General features: G+C 28.8%; 1 protein-coding gene across 5 annotated transcripts in view; it reads left to right on the top strand.

The window, feature by feature from the left end:
• LOC107442572 (serine/threonine-protein kinase BRSK2) overlaps positions 1-25,430 on the top strand; it is a 223,225-nt gene that overhangs the window by 148,363 nt on the left and 49,432 nt on the right. For all 5 annotated transcript variants that reach the window (XM_071182844.2, XM_071182845.2, XM_087161904.1 and 2 more), the window contains 3 exons: positions 7,718-7,803; positions 15,847-15,987; positions 18,831-18,981. In XM_071182844.2, the coding sequence (XP_071038945.1) occupies positions 7,718-7,803; positions 15,847-15,987; positions 18,831-18,981 (378 nt within the window). The remainder of the gene's footprint in view (positions 1-7,717; positions 7,804-15,846; positions 15,988-18,830; positions 18,982-25,430) is intronic.

Raw genomic sequence — 25,430 nt, 5'->3', positions numbered from 1 at the left:
TTGTCGTTCTCATGTTTTCTTCGACATGTAACGCAAATGTGGGTTAGTTCGATCAGAAGTACTCCACGAAGGCAAATTTCTCAGAATACTTGATCCAGCAGTTCCCTTGTCTTCTGTTTTGGGTACGGAGTTGAACATTAGTAGTCGTAAACCCAAAAATTGGGTCGGCTGTTCAACAGCGGTTATAAAATAAAATTAAAAAAAATTATAATTGTAATGCAATAATTTCTTTTTCATTGTTACCTTTCTCTCCTTTTTTACAAGCCATATTACTATTCATCATAAATATATAATATTTATTCAACATATTCATATTTTCTTTATCCATTATATTCGTATCTCTCTTATTCGTCATAATCATATTCTCCTTATTCTTTATATTCTTATTTTCCTTTCTCATATCATTCTAATTATCTTCATTAGTCACATTCTTATTCAAATAATACAAGCAGTATTATCAGTCATATTAAATGTTATCAATAATTCGAATTTGTTAGAAATGTATAAAATTTAGAATCTATATACGAACACTGATCCTGAAACAATCAGTTTATCTTTAAACCATAAATATCAATGCCTTTGAACCTTAACATTGTGCACATTTGCTGCAACTTTTGTGTAAGTTGAATCATATGGGATCAAGATCACAAGTTTGGGGTGATTTAATTGGCATGTTCAACTTGTATTTTATTAAGATTGATACAAATTTTGGTTGAAAACACTCTAAATTTTAATATACTGTGATAAGATTCTATCGCTATCTAAATAACATGTTTATTAATGCTTATTCAAGAAGATATTGTAATGTTATTAGGACTAAAACTAACATAAAAATGTATTGGGAGATTTTATTAAATTTGATTATAGTATTATAAATCATCAATACATCAGAAATGCGGGTTCTAAAATGTTTGTTTAAACCAGAAAGTATTTCAAAAATGTAGTATTTCTTTTCATAGTACAGTGACCTTTTTTTATAAAAATTAGTACAGATTATAAAAATAAAAAAGTTTTCCAAAAATCTTAAAAATGCAAAGAAAAACAGTTTGCAGTTAAATTTAGTTTAATTTGCTTGAAAATATGGTTGGATTATCTGTGTGTAATAGTGGTGTATATTGCCCTTATAATTTGTCTTTTATGATATGAATTCATAATAGCTAAATGACAGATTAATAATGTTAATTCAGAAAACTAAAATAATATAGTCGGATTTAAAAAATATATCCCAAGTTTTTTTTAATTAATTTCTTTTTAAATGAGTGATATAAAACAGCGTAGAAAGATTGTTTAAATCCAAAGGTGTATTAGAAAATTTTGTATTCTCATAGAACAATGACTTTTATAAAACAAATTCATATTCAAAAATTACTTGAAAAGGAGAATCTAAAAAAAATATAATACTTCGTATCTTTGCGCATATATTTAAATTTGAATGGAAAGATTAATAAGCTTTTCAAAAACCCAACAATACAAAAAAAAATAATCGCGTATAACATTTTAAGAATTATTTGACAGGTAAATGTAAATCCCTTTGTACGTCGCGCTACAAATCTTACTGAGATAATTCTGGAAAAAAAGAATTATTTGAAGAAATAAATAAAACAATTTCTCTTTTCAAATGACAACCCGATAAAGATAATTATTCTAAAGCGACCCCTAGTGCCGTAAAAGAAAAGTAAAAAGCAACTTTTCTCCTCTTACATGGGAAAAAAAAATATGCAAAGTGGTTACTCAAATAATTTTATTCTTTGGAAGATGTGTGGAAAAGCTTAGGAGGTAATAGAAATTTAAATGAGCGAATAATGTTTTCTTTAAAGAAAATATATGCCGTTGATCTTCAAACTTATTATGTATTCTGCTTGACAACAAAAAGTGGACCATTCACAAATTAAAAGAGCAGTTAAAAGCACGAGCGAGTAAGTTGCGCTACAATTTTTCCTTATATTAAACATTCATCATTTCTGATGTTGATATTTTCCCCAAAAGCAAAGAATTTTTTTTGTTAAAATAACGTAATTATTCTTATAATAAGAAGCAATTGTATTCGTTAAGAAACCCATTATAGCAATTTAAATTGTAAAACAGTTTTTATCTTTTTTTTTTTAAATGTTTAAAATTTCGATGTAAATGTAAAGATTTATACAGTTCTACAATAAACAACCCGATATTATTAAATACATCAAAATAAATAGAGTGAATTGGATGGCCCACGTGATTCAAATGAGTAATGACAATACAATAAGAAAGATGCTGCGTTTTAAACCCAATGGAAGAAGAAAGCCGCTGTTGGGATAATTTGCTAACTGGGTGGAGTCTGCTTTTCTTGTAATTAATGAAAAGAATTGGAGATCAAAGATAAATCGGAAGTCATTATGGAGAAATCTTTAGAGAAAGGCATTGGCTCACATTGGGCTGTCTGACCATGATGTAAAGATTTATATCTGGTAACATCAAATCTCTCTTATGTTTTTAAAATTATATTTATTCATTTTATTTTGTAACTTTTAACATCAAGTCACACGCGAGCCTATTAAAGATCTCGAGAAAAATGCATTTTTCTGCAACCAAGAATAGTCATTATTTTAAATAGGAAAAATAATTGAGTAAAAAATGCATAAAATTGCAATAACTTTCGAACATTTTAGAAAAAGATTTCCGTTAAGTTGATTAATAAAAATTGTCTTTTCAGCATGTCAAGTTTTTATTTGTTGTATTGCACCTGGATGTACAAGAACCAACACGATTAATAGTTGGAGGTAGTTCTTGAACTTATTAAATTTAATTTTTTTTACGAACGTCTATCTACACATGTTTGCAAATTCAAGTTCCCAAGTCTTATAGATTTTATGTAGAAAAACAAATAATAACGTAAAACTTAAAAAAAAAAAAATGAGAGAAAATCCCAAAAAAACGCATTCAAAATTTCATCAACTTTCGAAAAATTGGAATTTGAATCGTGTTAAGTTTCATCATCATCATAGTTGGCCAGACAGCCCAATGTGAGCCAATGCCTTCCTCAGAAGATTTCTCCATGACGTGTTAAGTTTATAAACAAAAATTACCCTTTCATCACGTCTCTCAATTCTGTAGTCGTATATATCCTATGTATATAAATTGATAGCAGGTTAAAACAAATCAAAATGTAAAGAAAACATGGAAAAACTTATTCATTTTTCCATTTTTCCTTTTTGTATTTACTTATTGTGCTATATATATTTTATTTTATTTTAAAACCGTCGTTGAACAGCCGACCCAATTTTATGGGTTTACGACTACTAACGTTCAACTCCGTAGCATTGTAATTTCGAACCCAATCCAGAAGACAAAGGCACTCCTGGATCGAGTATTGGGAGAAATTTGCCCTATTGGAGGACTTTTTAATGGAACTAACCCGCATGTGCGTTACATGCAAAGGGAGACCACGACAACCTCCCACAGTTAGCCTGACGGCAAGGGAGCTCTAACCCATGATCCGTCTACCACTGAGGATATTTCACGTCAGCACTGTGATCGGTGCAAGCCGGATGCGGAATTCGTATCGACTGGGATTCGAACCAGGTTCGCCTCATTGGAAGTCGAACGTTCAATTCCCTGAGCTATTGCGGCTCTAATATATAGCACATACTTTCATAAACTGTTTATAGTGATATTATTAGGTGTATCGAAACTTATATCACTTTTTTTTACAATGAAAATTTTGCCTTTCCTACAAAAATAATTCATATTTTAGTCGCTATACAATTAAATAATTTGATATATATTTTATTCTTTATCCTGCTACAACGATTTTCATCATTTTTCGAACGAAATGGTGTTTTATTGAGCCATATGTGAACCATTTCAATGATCCGTATTGAGACTTATTTTAGTGTTTTTCGTTCGACGAAAAATTATCTGTTTTGCTAATTACAATTAACTAATTCGCTAATTAAGATATAATCCAATGAAATGTTTTTATACTTCATTAAGAGTATTGTGCATGCTTATTTGTCTTGTAACAACCGATTGTTTCCACAAAACAAGACACGGAATAAATTTAAAAAAATAACACACTTTCTTTAGTAGCTCTCATAAATTTAAAGTTTAATGTGACAATTTGATTCCTAAATCATTTTTCGAAAGTATTTATGTTCTTAATAATGCCTTAAAAAAGCTAAAATGTTATGACATAAAACCTCTTAACAACTTGAAATATCTGTAAAACTTTCTAAGCAGACTTAACTTTTTCCGATTTTGAACGGAACATTAGGTATCAAATCAAGAAATGCAATTTCGTACAAAATTTCGAATTTCAACAATCTCCGTTTTCTGGAATGTTACTAAACAGTTTCCTAATAGGCAATCGACTCGAAGCGGAATCGTCCATTAAACCTTATCGTCTGCAACAAGAAAAATCAAAGTTAAATGCGAACATTTTGCTGAACGCTGCACCTTTTGAAGCTTACGCCTCCTTCTCTGTTTCCATAGAAACGCGTTCCAAGAAGAAAAATTCCAATGAGTTTTATAAAAAGAAAATTGATTGACATCTTTGGTAATTTCAGCCTCGATTTCTTTCTTCCTTTACCATATCTTAATATCGTTTGCCATTCTCGCATATGGTTGTAATAATTTGTTCTAAAACATCGCCATTTTTTCTTCTGCTCTTTCGCTACCAAAAACTTAATAGACATTGGATATTTTCTACTTAGATATTTCTAGAACATTTTCTACTATCTTATACTTTTTCTACTGTATGTGTAAACAGCGGTTGGAAGTGCAATTAACGAAACTTAACAACGCGTTTATCGTTGTTTGTAGTTTAATGGGCTAATTTTTTTTTTAAATAAGTATTATTCAAAATAAAATTAAAGTCAATTTCTACTTAGGTCAACGACGAAAAATTTTATTTTTGTTACTTTTTATTAAATAATGACAATTTTTTCCTCCCATATAAAACTAGAATTAATTAATTAAATTTAATTAATGAATTAATATTTGGAGAAACAGTAATAACATCAAGTGCTCTCCACTACAAGTATAAAAAATGTATCAGAACTTGAGTGCATAAATAAAAAGTATTTTATTAACTATAGAAAACAAGATATAGGGAGAGCGTGAACTAATAGTAGGAATTGAAAAACAAAGGCGCATGGTATCAGGCCAAGGGTGCCGGCATCGGGGTGCAAGAGGGCACACTTGCACGCCCTGGCTTTTTTTAAGTAATTAAAGCGATATAGAAAGAAAGAAAAATTATAAAAAAATTTTATTAAAAATTTTTTTTATTCAAAAACAAATAATTAAATAATTGATACATAACAATTAAGAAATTGTTTAATCAAGCAAGAATTGTAAGCGTCTTGTTTGCTGTCCAAATCTGTTTATGACTTTTTCAAAGAATTCTGCGTCATCTTTGATTCTTTTCTTATGCACCAACTTGGCAGATATCTAAGCTATATTTTTAAATTTCATTTAATAAAATATAAATAATATTATATTTTCTATTAGTTATTTAGTTTAACAAGAATGTATACTTCTCGCAACTGTAGAACTTCATCAACACAATAAATACCAATGTTAAGCGTGCACAAACACGTTAGTATTCGAAACTACTGTTTGTAGTTATTTGTGTTTCAAGGTCAGTAGTTATGCTAGCGCCGTCAGTGCAGTCTCTCGTGGCAAAATTTGCAAGTACAAGAAATTGGTAATTTTTTTTCTTGAAAAAAATTAGCAGATGAAAGTATATGTAATAACAAAACGGAATGCAATAACAAAACACTTTAATTTTTTTTGGGGGGGGGATAGTTTGTTAGAGGGCTGCACCCCCTTTTATATTATTCTGCCGGCGCCCTTGTATCAGACACTGGCGCGTGGTATCCTGGGAGTGGTAGTAGATGCTATGCAACATCATACATAAATATATATTAGTTATAATAACAAGTGGCTATACGTTTTTACGCACACTTACGTTTTTCCCGTCCAGTTGGAGAAGTAAATATGTATATAGAAATGGTACAATACGTAGATTTGGTTCTCCCTGGTTTTCGTGGCGTTCTGTTATGACAAAAAAATCAAGGTGACTTTAATTCCTTGGGAAATCCTGTATAATAAATAGCTTGAGATTTAAAGCATCGGATTTTAACTCAATAAAGATAATCATCGTAATTTAAATCATCCACTGTAAATATGTTAACGCCTTCGATAATTTTAGTTGACAATTTTTGCTCAAAGACTTTTTGTTATAAAAATATCAGGAGTGGGGTAGCATTATGAAGTATATGGCTCCAATAATTCAATTAGGAGTACCACCATAAGTTTCGAATTGTTCCAATGATTTAATTAGGAGTACCACCATAAGTTTCGAATTGCTCCAATGATTTAATTAGGAGTACCACCATAAGTTTCGAATTGTTCCAATGATTTAATTAGGAGTACCACCATAAGTTTCGAATTGTTCCAATGATTTAATTAGGAGTACCACCATAAGTTTCGAATTGTTCCAATGATTTAATTAGGAGTACCACCATAAGTTTCGAATTGTTCCAATGATTTAATTAGGAGTACCACCATAAGTTTCGAATTGTTCCAATGATTTAATTAGGAGTACCACCATAAGTTTCGAATTGTTCCAATGATTTAATTAGGAGTACCACCATAAGTTTCGAATTGTTCCAATGATTTAATTAGGAGTACCACCATAAGTTTCGAATTGTTCCAATGATTTAATTAGGAGTACCACCATAAGTTTGAACCCAATGGAGAAATTTTTACTTTATGCGTTTAGAAAAAATCAAATTCAATAAGCTCTTTACCTAACCATGCACCCTAATTGAAAGCATCGAAAAAAAATTTAAATCCATTCATTAAACTTAATTTACCAAGGCTAATTCAAGGCGAAATATAATTTGTATCCGTTGCATTATAATTTAATTTAATAATTATGGAAAATATTTTCTGATTATAATAAAATAGATTAAATGGTTATAAAAATGTGTGAAATTACTTTATTTTCCGAAATTGTTTACTAAAGTATGTTTGAGATTTAGATTGTGACATTTAAATTACATGATGCGAAAAACATTTTTAATGAGGAAATTGTACATTTGAACAGATTTTAAATAATCGAGTCTTTTTTTTAACTGCAAATCATGAACTGTTGTAAAAAATGCTTTTTAATACATTTCTGAAAGTGTTTTTTTTTTCTCCAGATCTCAAAATCCTTTACTTAAAATCTTTCATGACAAAAGTTCTTCTGTTCATAAAGTTCTCAAAAAAAATTTTTTTACGAAGTCAAATTTTTTTTTTACATACAGAATTGTTAAGATGACTAAATGAGATGATAAAAGCAATCAAAATAGCAACAAAAAAAAACTTTTTCTACATTGTTTGATTCGTTTTATTATTTATTTTTTTTATTGTGACAACGAAAAAAAGTTTTGTGGATAATGACGTGATGGAGTACGAAGCGGCACGATACAAAACCCCATAAATTTATACCAAACACGCTACAAGTTAAATACCAAATAAAAACACCAGTGATTTTAAATTATGTGACAATAGCCAGATAGAAATGATTTATAAGTCTGCCTGTGTGCTGTTACCGTTGCCAAATTACATAATTAAAAACATGACAAAAGTAATATTAGGATGAAAAAATTATTCATAATTTATACTTCACCTGATCTTATTCATAATTTATTTTGCCCCGCTATATTGAATAGTTTTCTTTCCTTTTTTTCAGGTTGAACGAGAAATAGCCATTATGAAATTAATAGAACACCCCCATGTTTTAGCTTTATATGATGTTTATGAGAATAAAAAATATTTGTAAGTATTATAATTTTTCTTTATTATTTTAAAAAGTTTAAGAGTTGTAATTTAAATTTTTAATCGTAAAATAAAATGTTATTAGATCATATATTTAACATGCATACGATTTCATGTTATTTGGTACTACATAACTTTAGATGCAGCAGTTAGAGTTACATAAAAATGTTTATAGAAGTAGAAAAACTGTTATGATTCAGGATGAGATCGTTTAAAGCTCCATCTGTTGGAGAACGTAGGAGTTAACGTTTTTAATTCCAAAATGTACGAGAGTTCTTTTTTTTATCATTAATATCCATGTATAAAATGTATTTTATCTATTTCGAAGTAATTATCAAGTTCATTTTTTTTTCAAATATAATTTTTACTTTAAGTAAGTCACTAAATTATATTTATTCCGCGATAATTTATGTCTCGTTTATCTTTAATAGGTAATAAACTTATAAGTAAGGTAATTTTTATAAGTTTTAATTGACGAAAGTAATAATTTATAATTGAGTTATAATTTATAATTAAGGTGTAGTTTATAGGATATAATTCATAAATATTAATAAAGTTATAATTTTTTTAAAAAAAATACAATTATTACTTTAAGTCGTTAAGTAACATTCATTCAGCTATAATTTATGTCTCGTTTATCTCTAATAGGTTATAATTTATATTTCAGGTAGGTTATAATTTATAATTAAGTTATAATTTATATTTAATTAAAGCATAATTTATAGATTATAATTTATTATAGTTAATAAAGTTTTTTTTTAAAGAAATACAATTTTTGCTTTAAATAAATCGCAAAATTATATTCATCCCTCTATAATTTGTGTCTTGTTTATCTTTAATAGGAAACTTTAATATTTTCGTTTTAAGACTGTTTTTCGAAATTATCTCGTCACATGAAACAACGCTATTTTTTACGATTAATATGCTATTTTCGTAACTGCTGTGAGTTGAAAACAGTTATTCTTTACTGTTAGCTATTCTATACCGTTGTTTACTGTTCTTTACAATAAATTTTGCCTATATGATCTAATTTTTTAATATTTAAAAAGTTACTCTATCGCAGCATTATCTGGTCTCATAAGAATTACAAAAATTGTTAATTAATCCTTTATTTTGATAATTTTAAGGCGACTTTCAAATCCTTTTCAGGATTGGTTTGAAATTTTCAGTAAACGTTTATATGGGGATAGTAGTAGTTATCGACCATGTCAATCTTCAGCTATCATCGATCTATGGCTATCGATCATATCATCCTTCACTTTCCCAACATAGAAGCGAGTTAACATGTCTTATTAGTGAACTGGAATTGTACATTTGTAGTGGTAGATGCACTACAGTATTCCCTCACCAGAATTATAGCTGTGATAGAATTGGATGAACCGATACCACTAGTTGATTCATTGCTGTTTTGTGAGAAGCCTGTAGAGCTGTATTAAGATCACCGTACTTTTGCTGACCGTGAAAGCTGAGTTAAGTTTACGGTGGTGGTTGCTTCTGTGTTGCCATTAGCAGTCGAGTGTACGCAGGCCGACGTTGTGTTTTATCGAGACTGAGAAGCAACAGCGCGAGAAGGTGGATAATGTCGCAGTCACAAGTAGCAAGTTAACTGTTCAATGTGGACCATTCATCGAAGATCACATTTCGTCCGAAGGTCACCTATGTGGGGGTTAGAATAGTTATTGACAATGTCAGCCTTCATCTATGAAAAGCCCATTTTCTGTTGTTTTAAGTTATAAATCCCATAGTTCTGGCATTACTCTGCATTTTACAAACATTTTTTTTTAAATTTCAATTTATTTGTTAAATTAGAACGCTGACGAGAAATCATATTAAACCGAAGTAAGAGGCAAGATAAAATCATTTTAATAAAAAATTCATTTTATCGATGTTTGCTAAATACATTTATATATTTAGTTTATGATTCTAATTGCAGTTAGTCAATCTCGTTTGTGATTAGTTAAAGACATTAATTTAAAGTACCAACAAAAATATTTTTAAATTTCTCTACTATTTAATTTAATATGATAGAATTTTTACTGTACAATTAATAGTATGTCGGGTTATTTAATTAAATTTATGTTAGAAAATGTCTGAAGTTCAATACCTGAAATTGCGTATATAAAATATCAAAATAAATTATGTTTATTCCATTTCCTAAATTAAACTTTATGAACAAAAATAGTTAAAACCGTTAGCTATAATAATTTAAACTTAATTAATAATTAAACAGATTGTTTAACTATTTTCAACTTTATATCAATATTTTATTATGCAATTTAAATCTTCGAAAAAGATCTTTAGAAGCAATCGTGTTTTGCATAATTTAATGAATATTTTTATACGACGACAAATATTTTATTGGGTGTTCATCAACTCGTTTTGTCATTATGTGATAATACTCAATTTTTATTTTACTTGCAAACTAATATTTAATTTTTTAATACAAACTAGTTCCGTTAAATGTTGTCCCGCTATGGACTGATCGTAAGAACACTAATTCCCAGTAGAACACCGAAGTCAAGCATCACTGGCTGTGGTAAGTAAGCGGGCGAGTGACCATTTTGATCGGTCTGCGTAAAGACCGAGGGTGAACGGTATCTGTCCACGCTAAACTGTTCTACTGTAAAGTGCTGGAATTCGCGCGCAGGTCGTCGGGCTTCCAAAGCAGGGAAGCCATCCTCTCTGCAGAGGGTCAAAATTGCGATGGCATGTCTTTGGATCATTATCAGGGATGTTTCCCAGACCGTCGCCAATAGCTCATTGTGCAACTCTGGTGCGACGTAGTTAGATTAACTATTTTTCGACCATGACTTGAACTCGCAAGGTGAAAAAAAGTCTTATTTTTAAATTTCTCGTCTTTTTAAACTTTTAAATTAATGTATTGCTACCTACAGCTAAATGTTGCAAAAAAATCACCAAAAAAAATGAAAGAATTAGAAGATTTTAAAAATAATATAACAGATTTTTGAGCTTCAAAGTTTAAGTTGTTAAAAAAATTTTAGAATGCAAAATAGCTTTAATTTTTAAAAAAACTGTTATAATTATTTTTAAATATAAAATTGTGAGATTTATAGCAGTTTATGTATTGTATTATATAGCAAGATATGGGGAAAAACTTAAGCGCTTGTACAGTTGAATCTTGTCGCTAACTATTCTTAAAACATTTTTAAATACGATTTTGAAAATAATATAATTTATATATAAAATAATATAAAATAATATAAAATAATACATTTTTAAATACGATTTTGGAAAGGAAAAAATAAATAAAAATTTTTATTTATAATATAAATAATAATGAAAAAATAAATAAATAATTTGATATTTAAAACAAAAGGTATTTAAAAAAAAATAAACCATTAGTGCATAAAAATCATATGAAAACAGAAAAAAGCATATTTTTAATTAAAAATTTTAACAATTAAAAAATTATATTTTTGCTGAGAAATACATTGAAAAATTATGCACTTGAATTATAACATACTTACTAAAACTTATGAAAAAGGATTAAATTCTTTCCTTCGAATAAATTCAATTTTTTAAAAATGAATGTTCCATTAAAAATAACTTTTTTTTGGCTTCGATTCAAGAAAAAGGATTAGATTTTTTTTGATAAAAAATATACATATAAGAAACCGTGCAAGATTTGAGATCTTGCTGCTGTTTTTTATAATATTTGAAAATAGAGAAGGATTTATGAGCCTTTAGATCAATATTTGTTTTCTAGAAAAAAAATTTATTTAAATATTTTGGTTCAGAGAATGTAAAGTATTATGCAAACATAACTTATTTCGCAAAAATGTGAAACACTAAGCAAAAAAAAAAAAAAAATCAACGCCACCTTTATGTTTGAGCCATTAAATAGTTTTTTTTGTGCGTTTGAAATTAATAAGCTACTTTTTTTTTAAATATGAGTGAATGACAAATAACTATTTTATGTAGATAAAGATAAGTCTACAAAATGACTACGAAATGTCTCCGAAAAATCTGCAGTTTCTTTAAGAAATAGAATTTTTATAATATTTTACGTTTTCACTCGTGTATGGCGATTATTAAAGAAAAACTGATGATGATGTTGAATAAAAAGCTCTATAGTTTGCACAGAAAGCATTAATTTAAAACAGACCTTACTAGCACGGTGATGAAAACCGTGGTGGCTCAGGGGATAGAGCGTTGCATCAAAAAGTCCTCCACGAAGACTAATTTCTCTCAATACTTGAGCCAGGAGTTCCCTTGTCTTCTGGATTGAGTTCAAAATGACAAAACTACGGAGTTGAAGACTGGTAGTCGGAAACTGAGTATTCGGTCGGTTGTTCAACTAGGGTCATAAAATAAAATAAAATAACAGGGTGGGGATAATTTTAAAAAAAGGCCTTTTCTAAAGGCTGTAAAAAATAAAGAACCACTTGTCAGAATGGTGTGATATTTTATATGAGTTTACACAGAGCAATGAAAGTTTGTTTTGTGAAAGAAAAAGGAGTAGTATAAAAATTAACCGGTAGATTGCGCTGTTCCCTTCGTAAGAACGCTCGCTTTTAAAGATTAGAGAGTTTTAAGAAGCTAATTAACGTGTTCAGTGCCACGGCAGTTATCAGTGACTGACACTGAATTTTCCGTTTATATCTCGTGAGTGATTGACTGTGTAAAATATATTATATATTAAAAAAATGATAAAAATAAATAAATGATAAGTTGTTTAAAAGATTTACTAGAAATTTATTCAAAATTAACTTAGTTTTTATTCCTTACAAATGAATTTTTTATTAACTTTAATCTGTTAGTAGTGCACTTCGTAATGCTATACCACAATATGAACACTTCAAAGTAACCCTCATGGATTGACGTAAAAATACGTATGACGCTCAAGGTGTTAAAAGACATGGCACATTACAATTAGTATAAAAAAGCGTAGCTGATCAATACCTCCTAGAAGAGAGAAGGCATCAGCACTGGTCACCATAAACAAGAAAATTGATTCTTTAGTAGTCCGAACGTAATGACATCTTTCGTATTCACCACCACTGCGCAGCTTTGTAGCCCGATCGTAGGAACATCTTTCGTTTTTTCACCCACTGCGCAGTTTATGTTCGTTACGCTGGACTACTAAATAGATCCGTGATGAGGCCTTCTTTCTTCTAGGAGGTGTTGGACTGATACTATTGACAATTAGCGTAACTTTTATTATACTTCTGAACTACATTGGGCTGCCCTTGGTAGTTTGATGATCAGGTCACGTCTAAATCTGGTGCAGAATATCCACATCGATTTATTAAAGCATATACAGTTGTAAAGAATTATTATCTAAGTTTCTTTTCTTTGCAAAATACGGTAGTCTAGTAGAAAGTAAAACAAATATGGAATCTGAAATTTCTAGATAGATTCTTTTTAGAATATTTTAAGAATTTTACTAACATTTGTAAATCTGTATAAAAATTTCTATACAGAATCTATAAGTATAGAATCTGAATTTAGAATATCCGAGTTTTTTTTTAATAAAAAAATTTATTGGTGTGACGGCAACTTCAAAATAGAATATAAAGTAAATGTTTATAAAGTTTTTGAATAAAGAAAAGATTTAAGTTTTCAATTTTGTAGCATTTGGCGCATTATTTTCTTCCTCTAGTTGACAGAAAAGCTATTTTTAGGTTCCCGTATGTTCTAAAAGATCTAAAGGGATTTCAATTTTTTTTTGATAAGTGTGATATTGCATTTTCTCGATTTTGTGGCAAAGATAAAATATTTATTTTTAGAATGCTAGTAAACATTTTATAATATGAAATATATAAGTAAAGTCTTAAATTGAGTGGATATATTTAAACCTAGCTTTATTTATATTTATCACTATAGCTATAGCTATATTATTAGTACATATATTTATCTGTATTTATATATAGCTACATTTATATTTGATGTGGGATTCTCTTATACAGAAAATGATCAAACTTTTTGAGAATCTGGCATGAAAAAAACTCTATGTGCTACTTAAAACTTTTCCATAATATTAAACAATATAAAAAATTGAAGAAATATACAGTCCCTGGCCAAATTATTAGACGTACTGTAAGATTCTATGTATAATCTTAATTATCAGGTGATACTTTACAGCTTTATTGTTTTTACGCGACTGAAACCGGTTTGCACTTGTTTACGTTCTTGTGTCAATTGGTTAAATTAGATGATATATGACGTAAATTCGATGATATAGAATATTTATTATATCAGGTATTATATTAGTATATTATGATACTTAGATTAAATTATTAGACGTGCTGTAGTTTTTTTAATAACTACATGTTTTGCACGAGTTTACGTGCAGTACTTTTAAATGTAAACACACATGTAATGGGTTTTATTTATGAGATTTTTTATATACTTCCTATTTGTATTTATTTTTAACGTATAGCGTTACAATGTTAACTAATTGATACACTAACGTAGAAAAGTACAAACTGGTTTCAGCCACGTAAAAACAATAAAGCTGTAAAGTATCACCTGGCAATTAAGATTTTGCATAGAATCTTATAGTGAATTTAATAATATGGCCAGGAACGTACATTTGTACGCATTTCCTTTTCCCCCCCTGAGAGCAAGCGTCCAACACATTGAACTTTGTTTGGTACAAATTTAAGCCTTAAAAAAATAATATTTTAAGATTTTTCTTTCAGTACAAAGTGATCACCTATGTACAAAATACGATTTACTCTCGTTGGTTATAATTTTTTATCAAACTGATTACCTTTTAGGTTGTTTCATTGCATATAAATAATTTATAACTGTCTGGACCTTTTTCTTTCATGATCAAATTGTGAACAAGATATCATTATTATAATGCAAAAAAAAATGCCAAAGACTAAAATACATATATTTTTTTGTAATAATAAGAAATAACTAAAAACGTTAAGTTTATATTGTTTTTTTAAAAGAAAAAATATTTTATCAGTTTTCTGAGTTTACCTACTTCTAAGCTATATATTCTTAAATAGAAACCACGGTTTCTCTGCTATTATTTAAAATTCTGGTTCCAGGATGTTATGGAAGTATGACTATTGGAGAGATAAAAAAAAATAATATAAGAAATTTAAAAAAAACTGTAAAATTTTGTTACATTTTTCACAAAGATTTATAATGGTTCAGTCAGTTTTGTAGTCTACAAAGTAAAAAGGAAATGTTCGATTCTAAACTATCATTGAATACTTAGCATTAAATGTAGTGTCTGATTTATTATAAGTCCTAAGAGGCCCAGGGCCTCCCCATTTTTAAGGAGCTCCTACATGCTGCATAGAATTCCTTTTTGTGTTTTCCCTTAAGAATTGTGTACTAGAGATATAAATAAGCATAAATTAAAATAAATGCAGACTCAAATTTGCTAATATATCGTAATTTACTTGTGTAATAAATAATTGAAAAACAGTTCCTGACTAAACGTATAAATTTATTTTAAAGTAACGACTATGCCGGGCACTTTAATTTTTATTTTATATTATTATTCTCATTCGTTTTTCTTTGGCAGTTGGGATATTTTTTTACGCGGAGATGGCAAAGAAGTTCTTACAATTTAGGTTTTATGTCCGTCGTTGAACAGCCGACCAAATTTTTGGGTTATAGACTATAATTATTTACAGTTATAATTATATAATATATTAGTGGACTATAACTTATAGTCCACCAATGTTCAACTCCGTAGCCTTGTAATTTTGAACCCAATCCATAAGACAAGGAAACTCCTGGATCAGTACCCCCAGAGGTATTGATTTGTTATGGGAACATGGAGGACTTTGCAGCTCTAGTGCTACGCAAATGAACTATATCTATTAAGCAATTTTCGTCATTATTTTTGTTTCTAAAGTAAATAAAAAGCCAATGAGTGAGTTTTTAAAAATAATTGCCGCGGTCAAATGTAAAACTCAACAAGAGGAACGAAAAAGTACATTGATCTAATTTTCTATTCGCTCAAAAAAAGAAAAAGAAAACATTGTGAAAGAGAATTTAATGTTTTTCTTGCTTTTTCTTCTTCAATTAACTCTTTTTTTTAATTTGTTTTAGGTATTTAATTTTAGAACATGTGTCAGGCGGCGAACTATTCGATTATTTAGTAAAAAAAGGTCGCCTGACACCTAAAGAAGCCAGAAAGTTCTTCCGACAAATCATTTCCGCCCTGGATTTTTGCCACAGCCACTGCATATGGTAAGTCCAGTAATCTCATTTCATGTCCCGAAAAAGACCCTCAGTCTGAAAAATAAATTTTTAAAAAAAATGGAGATAGAAATGTACTGCTTCATACTTTTAAAAATGGTTACTAAATTCGTCAGCAGATGGAGACACAATGTTTCAAAATAACCAGCATTTGCAGCAACGACTTGGTGCACTGTGAGGACAAAACTACGAAACGCACCTGCAAATGAAACTGAAAACTGTATTTTATGGTTTTCTGCTCCATCTGTAGACCAGCTTTGATACTAATTTTGAAAATTAGGGAGAAAAATACGTTAGGTTTTTGAAGCACATTGTGACAAACTTTTAATTTTAATGTCCTTTCGTTTTTCTTTAATTTATTTTTTTTTAAATCATCGGTGTATTTAAGACATCCAGGCACTATAACAATTTATTTATTTTCCATTAAACTGATATGATTCAGTCTATCAGTTCAATTAACCAAGTTTTAAACCGAAAGACTGTGTGAGCATTTTCCCTACTATTAATTAAAACATGGCGAATCAGTTCATTTATATGCAGATTTAAATCTGGATGATCCCGGAATTTGATAATTGCGGATATATAAACAGTGAATATCGATATTTTGCGCTCCACTGCAATATTATTTTCATTATACTAAATTTTTTTTCATTGATTAATATTTTAATTGCTTAAGTGAAATTTTAATTATACCTCGCTTTAATATTGTTTTGGGTGAGTATAGTTATTTATATATTTGCGATATTATCGTATCCAGTATTTACCTTTGCGATAATTATCACTATATTAAAATAATCAATATTTATTGCTCTGAAAAATCATCACTATATTATCATGTTCGATAAAATCCTTGATATTATCACATTAGATAATTATCATTAACGGTAAAACTATCAAAATTATCGTATTTGATATTTATAATTCTTGAAAATTATTGCTATATCATCGTTTTGTAAATTATCGTAAAATCAATACATATTGAGATCAGTATATATCGTGTCATAATATATCGTGAGAATACTTTTTTGACGTGATGCCTAAAAAATATCTTTATTTCACTGTTTACCTCTGAGCTTTGTGCAAGATCAATAATTTAGCTAAATCTTTCAAATTTCAGTAAGCAGTGTTTGAGTGGTGGAATCACCATAGTATAATCAACTATAGTTTTGTAATAGCTATTATTCTCATTCGGTTTAGATTAACTATGTAAAAAGTGCAAAATAAAAAACGAGACACATTAAATAATTTTTTTATCTGCTAATTAAACTCTCCGTTTATTCAATTTTAACGGTTCGGAGACCTTAATTTCTGAGTTTTAACCTTCAAAGAAATGTGGGTAACCGCAGTTTTGTAAATATGGTTCCGCCCATTTATTCAGGTAAGTAGTCGAAAGTTTGAGCCCTTTATTGTTAATTTAAATTTTAATGTGTTTTTTCATATTTCTGAAATTAGATAAGACAATTTAAAATCTTTTTAATATGCTTATCAAAACCATTTTTTCAAAGATAATTTAACGTAAAAAAAAATTTTTTTTTTATATTTATATAGCCGTAATATTTTTTTATAGTATTTTGATAATCATCAAAAAATAATTGAACTGTTTAACTGTACCTAAGCTTGATTTGTGTAATTTTAACCTACAAAATTTAAAGTTTGAAAAGAATCGGTCATGAGAAATGGAAAATTAAAAATATGACGTTTTTGAAACTTCACCACACAGAAACTATTCGTCCGATTTCGCTCAAATTTTGAATTTTGTCATTTAAAGCTACCTTGTTTTATTTAAAGCAAAAATTTTTATGCTCTACACACCAAAAATCTCTCGATTGTTATGAAACAAACTAATAAAAAGAACAAATAATTTTTAAAAATTACATGTTTGACATCAATTTTTACGAGTTCACAAAAAAAAATTTCTTGATTCGCTAAATTAATGTTTTTTTTTTTGTAAAAAAGCGCATTTTTTGTTTTGTTTCTTAACTTAAAATATCGAACCCAGTATTTAAAAACCACATTTATTATTATGTCATCAAATAATTAATATTGGTTTTTATTAAAAAAACAATCCGACCATTGAAACGAAACTTACTAAAATATTTCTTATCCTTGTTCTTTTTGTCTTTTAGTTTTTGTTTGCTTTATTGTGTGTAACATACACTAATGTAATAAATTAAGAGAACTTGCAGACTTGGTCGATTATCTCTAGAACTACTGTACCGATTTTAATGAAATTTGATAAGTACATTGATACAATACAAAACAAATAACCATTCAACAATTGTAATACACACGCATGATCATGCGTAACACACGTTGGAGTCGGAAGGTACGAAACAGCAGTTACAGAATAAACAAAACAAAAAAGGGTTAATAGGGGGAACGATCCCCTCTTACAGACCTTGCAGCGTTATTCCATGCTTGAAATAAGACAGTTTATCATTTCCTGTGGCAATCGACCTGAATTGTCCGGTGGCCATTTCATACCTTCCTACTTCAACGAGTGTTACGCACGATCATGTATTACAATTGTTGAATGGTTATTTGTTTTGTATTGTATCAATGTATTGTACACATCAAATGCAATTAAAGTCAGTCAAGCAGTTCTAGAGGTAATGGACCAAGTTTGAAAATTCTCTTAATTTCTTACCCCAATGTATTTAAAATGTGACCCTCGAATTATTTAAATTTATCTAAGTACGTGAAAATTCTATCATTATTACAAAAGGTACCCCGGTCCTAAGGTCTTAACTCCCCTAACAGATTATAGCAAATTTATGTAATTAAATTTAATGTATTGCTTTAAATAACCGATTTATGTTATTATCATTTTTTAGTCACCGAGATCTGAAACCAGAAAATCTTCTATTAGATGAAAAGAATAATATTCGAATAGCGGATTTCGGGATGGCCTCTTTGCAAATCGAAGGTGCCATGCTGGAAACGTCGTGCGGATCGCCTCATTACGCCTGCCCAGAGGTTATTAGGGTAAGACCTTTCATCCTATTTTATTTCCATTAGCTCGTTCATTTTAACACTAAACATACCAACACTTAATATATACCTATTTCTACCATAGCCAGTCAAATGACAGGGCTAAAGAGAATAAAAGGGCTGGTTCACTCCTTTGTAGAAACTCTCGCCGCGCCGATCCTCCGATTTTCTCCAATGACGTCACTTTGGCGCAAAGTTCGCATTTTTACTTCAAGGACGGAGAGTTCGGCCTTAATAGCTCTAACTAATATTAAAACATTTCTTTTTGTGACATATTCTAAGACATTTGTTTTTTTCTATAATGACTTTCCTCAGTTTTTGCAGTGAATTTACAAACTAAAACTATTATCGAAATGCCAGTTTGCTCGATTGCAACTTGCAGAAATTCTGATAAAAAAAAACAAAAGGAAAAAATATAATTTTCCGCGTGTTCCCTGAAGTAAATGAACAACTATGTAAGGAATGGATTCCGAAATGACACAGTTAATATAAAACAGCAATACGTTTATTCTATCGTTAAAAACTTTTATAAAAATTCATTATCTAAATAGAAACCGCCTCGTTACTTCAAAAAGAAAGGTAGGTGTAAAAAATTTAAAAATTGATAAAGTCAAAGAAAATTAAAATGTAAATAAAAAGTATAAATAAAATATATAGTATATAGTTGAAATTCTCCTAATTTCATAACATATTTTTAATGTAGTTATTCGAAATATTTATGATTTTTTTTAAAAATTATATTCTCTTCAATTTAAATATCTATAAATTACATCATTGTAAATTTAAATATCTATAAGCAATTGTAAAATTTCTAATGTCATAATGAGACTAAATTATTATTCTGTTTCAGTAATTAGCGTTTAAGGTTGATGTTTCCTAATGATTAAGTATGAACAAATTAACGACATATTTTAAAATCAGGGATTCTAAATTTAACTCAACTTATCGTTATAAAAGAATATGTAGATAAAAAAAGTGTCGATATATGCTTTCATTTTTCTAAATAATTAAAGTTAAAACTAAACTTTTTAAAATAAAGTATTTATAGTGTCATTTTCGCCAACTAGTAAAATATTTTTATAAGTTTAAAATGGTTTTTTTTTTTAATATAATTGCCAAGGTTATTTTGAACTATGTTTATGAACGGAAATAATGTGTTAATTACGTAAAGTTTGAAAGCTAATAACCAGAAAAAGTCTAACTTATTTTTACAAAGAGAAAGATGGAAAGTTATCATAATATCTTTGCTTGCGATCTCCGAGATCTGTGGACACAGTGACGTCATGAGGAGGGAAATCGTAGCTTCAGCTCTAAGAACGGAGTGAACTAGCTCTTCTATTATCTTTAGCTCTGGTCAAATGATCGGACTTTATGTTTCTTGATTGAATGTATGAAATATGGATGTTAGGAAGGAAATAAACAAAAAAACTTTTATCTTTAAACAAAATTGTATATTGTCACTTTTTATGTATTACAAACTCAAAGAATAAATATTTTTAATTCATTGCTCAATGCATTTTTTACATCCGCAGGATTTTTCCATGGAACATCTTTCGCTTTTCACATTTAGAACAAAGTTTTGATGGTTTTATTGTCGGCATGTCTTACGTTCAACCAGTATATGCTCATTTTCAAAAAATTCATCTTCATCAATTTCCGAAAACTCTTCGCCTATATTATTTATTTCTTCTAAGAACGTATACTGTCTTGATTGTTTCGACATTTTTCTGAGTAAACAACTAACAGTTAGTTCGAAATGAAGTAAAGCTATCAAAATAAAATATAAGTTACTTATCAAAACATTTAGTTTTTGTCACGATTTCTGACACAAAAATGTCAATCTATAATTTTAGGTACTTGCTGGAAATTTGAATTCACAGTTATTCTGATTGAACTAATTGCGCAACAGTCTTTGCAGATATGTGCAACTCATTGAATGGAATACATTGAACACGCATTACATCGTAATTTCTGAGCCTTAAAAAGCATTAAATTGTTTTTCCGGTTTTCCTTAATTTTCCTTAATTTACAAGATAAAAGGCAATTATAAATAAAATACCTTTAACTCTAATTATCCATACATAATTTGTAATTAACATTTACTAAATATTAATATTTTCCAAAAACTTTATGATAAGTTTAACAGTTTGAATCACCCAATGGTTTGAAGAAAAATTTAACAGTCGGAGTCGTACAAGGATTTAGTGAAAAATTTAACAGTCGGAGTCGTACAAGGATTTAGTGAAAAATTTAACAGTCGGAGTCGTACAAGGATTTGGTGAAAAATTTTAACAGTCGGAATGTCCAAGGATTCGGTGAAAAATTTAACAGTCGGAATCATGCAAGAATTAGATGAAAAATTTAACAATCGGAGTCAAACTCTCAGAAAAAATTGTAATCGAATGCTTCAACTACCGGCTGAACAGCTTTGATCGGAGCAATAATTTTTTGGGCATTAAATATGGCTGTTTCTAATTAATCATTTGTTTTGTAAACAGTTACCTGTTGTAGCAATATTTTTATAGTTGATTTTTCCAGACTTAATAAAATGCCCATTAGAACCTTTTTTCATTAGGTTTTTGAATTAAAACTTTAAAAAAATAATTTTCTATAAATTTCACAAAACTTTCGAAGAAATGAAACACAGAAAAGAATATCTTTAAAAAAACGACTAACTAGTTACTAAAATTTTCGTTAAGAAAAATATCCTTTGAATCTATTTTGAAGTAATTTAAATTTAATTCAAAGAAGTTAAATGAAAAGAATGCATTGCTTTAAAAAGTTATACTCTTAAACCTTTCTAACAAAATTGGTTTATGCATTGGTAAAATTATTCATGATTTAAAAAGAATAGATAAAATTCAATTTCAATGCAATTATTTTATTCAATCTTAATCAAAGAACTTCAAGATCTCTCCTCAAAGAAACGAAAAGTAAACTATCACATTCTAAAAATACAATCTAATCAAAATTTTTAAATTTAACAAAATTTTAAAGTAAATTAAATACAGAATAGAATATCTAGTAAAAAAATATACTATTTGTTTAAAAAAAACATGAAACTTAATCTGAAACTATTTGAAGTTATTAAATTTTATTTCAAAGAAATGAAACGATGCTTACAGAAAGAAACAATCCGCCTACTTTTATAATAAAATTATTTTACGCATCGTTTAATATTATTCATGATTTTAAAATAAAAAATAGAATTCAGGTTTCAATACGATTGAATGCATGTCTAAAATAACAGTAATCTAAGAGCTTAAAAATCTGTTTTCTTAAGAGGTTAGCGAAGTATAAATGCATTCTAAATATAGAATCAAATCAAAATCTATATCATTTCAATTGGAGACTGAGATTGAAAAAAGAAATCAATTCCTGCTTGTAAAAATAACAGCACTGCTCATGCATTAAACATCATGAATTCTTCTGCCCCCCCCCCCAAAGTTCGAACAAATGTAACTGCTTTTGTCCTTCAGTATTTATTCCGTTTCTTTCTTTTTCGAATACGAAGACTAATATTGCAGCTGCGTGTTTCCCGCTCTTTTTTTGATTATTTCTTCTTTCGTTACATATGGCACGCAATTTAAGTGTTTATATTTTTATTTAAAGATATATTTTTTTGTCTTAAAACAAACTTTCTTTATTTTGAGCACCATGTAGATTTTTTTTATTCTTAAGATTCTGTTAACTAGTTTTGGTGTATTTGTATTATTTGGAATAGTTTGCCATAGACCAATTTTTTGATTTTATAACCGGCATTGAATGGACGGCCCATTTCAATAGTTAGTTTACAACTATTAATGTCATACTGCGTATCCTTCCCAGATAGCAAAATAAAGTTTTATTTAACTCAGCAAAAACCTTTTAATGTAAACCTAAAAAGGTTTAGTATGCGGTTTACGTGTAAACCTCCTAACCTTAAAACGAGATTTGTGACAATCTTCTCTATTCTACACACACTACCCTAATCCAAAACCTTGGAGCACAACCTTCTATATAAAAACCTTAAATCGAGGTTGACTTTCAAGGGGGTCAGGGGTGACAATATAATACCAAACATTCCAGCAATGTAAAAAAAAATAATAATTAATAAATAAATAATATCAAATTTTCACTTCGTTTTTAAATTCTTCCTAGACTTTTAAAGAGATCATATTTATTTTAAATATCTTGAATGGCCTGAAACCTGGTGGTTTTCAAAAAACTGTTAAGAGAACTTTTTACTGTATTTTGTTAAGTACGTCTAAGTATATTTAACGTTAATCTTAAATATAAAATAAGTGTGAATTTAATATAAATGTTAATTATTTTTCTAACTTTCAAGGATTACCTTTTTCAAGCCTTATAAAATATACTAGTTTCTCGGGTTTACAATAATCAAAAATTTACATAGATAAGAAATTTAAAATGTTTGATAACAGTTAGATTTTGCTTTTTAAATGGAAATAAACCCAAGTTTATCATTGAAATAGCGAGGTTTTATTTAATCGAATTAAATCACATTTCTTAGATTTCAAAAATTTCTCGTTCTAAATTAAATCCTTATATTTCAATGCAATTTTTTAAAACTATTTAGTTACATGAATTGAAACATTTTAATCAATGATATTAATTATGAATTGTGTGGTGACTAAAAGATTTGTTTCAAAGTGAAGATATTTAAAAACATTCAATATCTTCCATGAGCTTAAACAGTGGTTAATATGTAAATTTACATTTAGAAGTATTATTAAGTTAGAATATAAGCTTATAATTTTGTCTAATATACTGTGATCAAAGTATTCTTTTCTTATCTAGTTACTGAAGCTGTTGTGGCACTCTTTGTTTAAAGCCTATCCACCGCGACAAGGTGGTGCCACATCGGATAGGGTCGGTTTTTAATTGTCCTGCCAAAAACCGTATAAAAAGCAGATAGTGATTCGATTTTTAATTGTCCTTTGGCCAAAAATCGTGTAAAATGCAAGCAATATTTTGATTTTTAATTGTCTTAAAGCCAAAAATCACAGAAAAAGCAACTGCAAGAAAAGGTCCGGACACAGCGTAACCCTCAGAACATGCTGATGCTACTTATCCGGACATTCAGAGAGATTAAATCAATCTCTCTGGGCCATACAGAACAATTACTCTGTCTGGCTCAGAAAATCCAATTGCAACTGAACAAGGTTCAGCGTGTCCAACGTTGTGCATTGGACAGCAATTGAGTTTGGAAAAGAACTTGCAGATCCTTCTAAACCACTTCATAATGCCAGTGGGTATTTAAAACGCTTTTTTTTAAAAGAGCTTAATTAGGACAAGTTGATCGCACCACTATCAAAATGTAAATGACTGAAACAAAGCAACGTTTCGTTATTAATCTTGTAACAATTAAATTAGAGTATTGTTGGTATGGAAAAAAGGACATAATTTTGTTGAATTGAAAGTTGTATTTAAATAACAGATTTAAACAATGAATATGCTTATTGTTAAAATGAACTGCAAGTTAGAATTGTTTTATTGTTAAGCACAAACTTGTTGAGCAGATGATTAGTTCCAATGAAACGGGAAAACAATTTTAAAAAAGTCGCAATTTGATAGAAATAAGTGATCGGGACGTAATTTTTTTAATACAGTAAAAACTTGATGTAACAAAACAGCATATAATCCATTATTATGACTATTCCAATAATCCACTAGTTTTCGTCAAAATAGTTGTATTAAAGAATTAAAGATACAAGAATTTTATATTTATGACAAGTTAGCCCACTTTCGAGACAAACTTATTTCAGGCAGAATATTTTTCTGTCGTTTATGTGAACAATCCTATACGAAAAACGGGAAAATATGGAAGACATCTTTATTACTTTTTTTAAAATCATTTATTTGAAAAATTAAACGAACGAAGGAAATAATTTTTTGATTGATTAATTTGTTTAGTTTCAATCACAATTTCTGTGGTTTTCAATAGCTTTCACAGCGATTATAGCTACGTTTTTAAAAATTCCAATTTTTTTTTATTACGATGCAGGAAATTTTTATTTTGAATAATCATTTTCTAACACTCTCCATTTGTGCCGATTTCATTTTAAATCCAAGTTATTTTTCGATTTTTTTCCCCGAGTTATGTATTGCTAACCATTGTATTTTCACTTCGCTTTTGAAAATTCCGGTGATTTTCTGAAAATTCCAACAAGAACACTCGAAATTTTCCTTGTTCTTTTTTTCGCGTTTTACGAAGTACGCTATTTTGAATATCAGCAAAAATACCTAATTACAGAAGTATCAAGGTATTACTGAAATTTTTAAGTTATGTATGAGAGAGGAAAATCACTCTATTCAACCAACATTCCCAGATAGCAAATTAAGGTTTATTTTCACTCTACAAAGACCTTTTAATGTAAACCTAAAAAGGTTTGCAATAGGGTTTACGTGTAAACCTTCCAACCTTAAAACGAGCTCTGTGA

This window comes from Parasteatoda tepidariorum, chromosome 4 (genome assembly GCF_982258835.1).
Source record: "Parasteatoda tepidariorum strain Cologne lab strain chromosome 4, Ptep-v5.0, whole genome shotgun sequence".
Lineage (NCBI taxonomy): Eukaryota > Metazoa > Arthropoda > Arachnida > Araneae > Theridiidae > Parasteatoda > Parasteatoda tepidariorum.
Note: the sequence above shows the minus strand (reverse complement) of the source record. Positions and strands in the feature narration are given on the sequence as shown.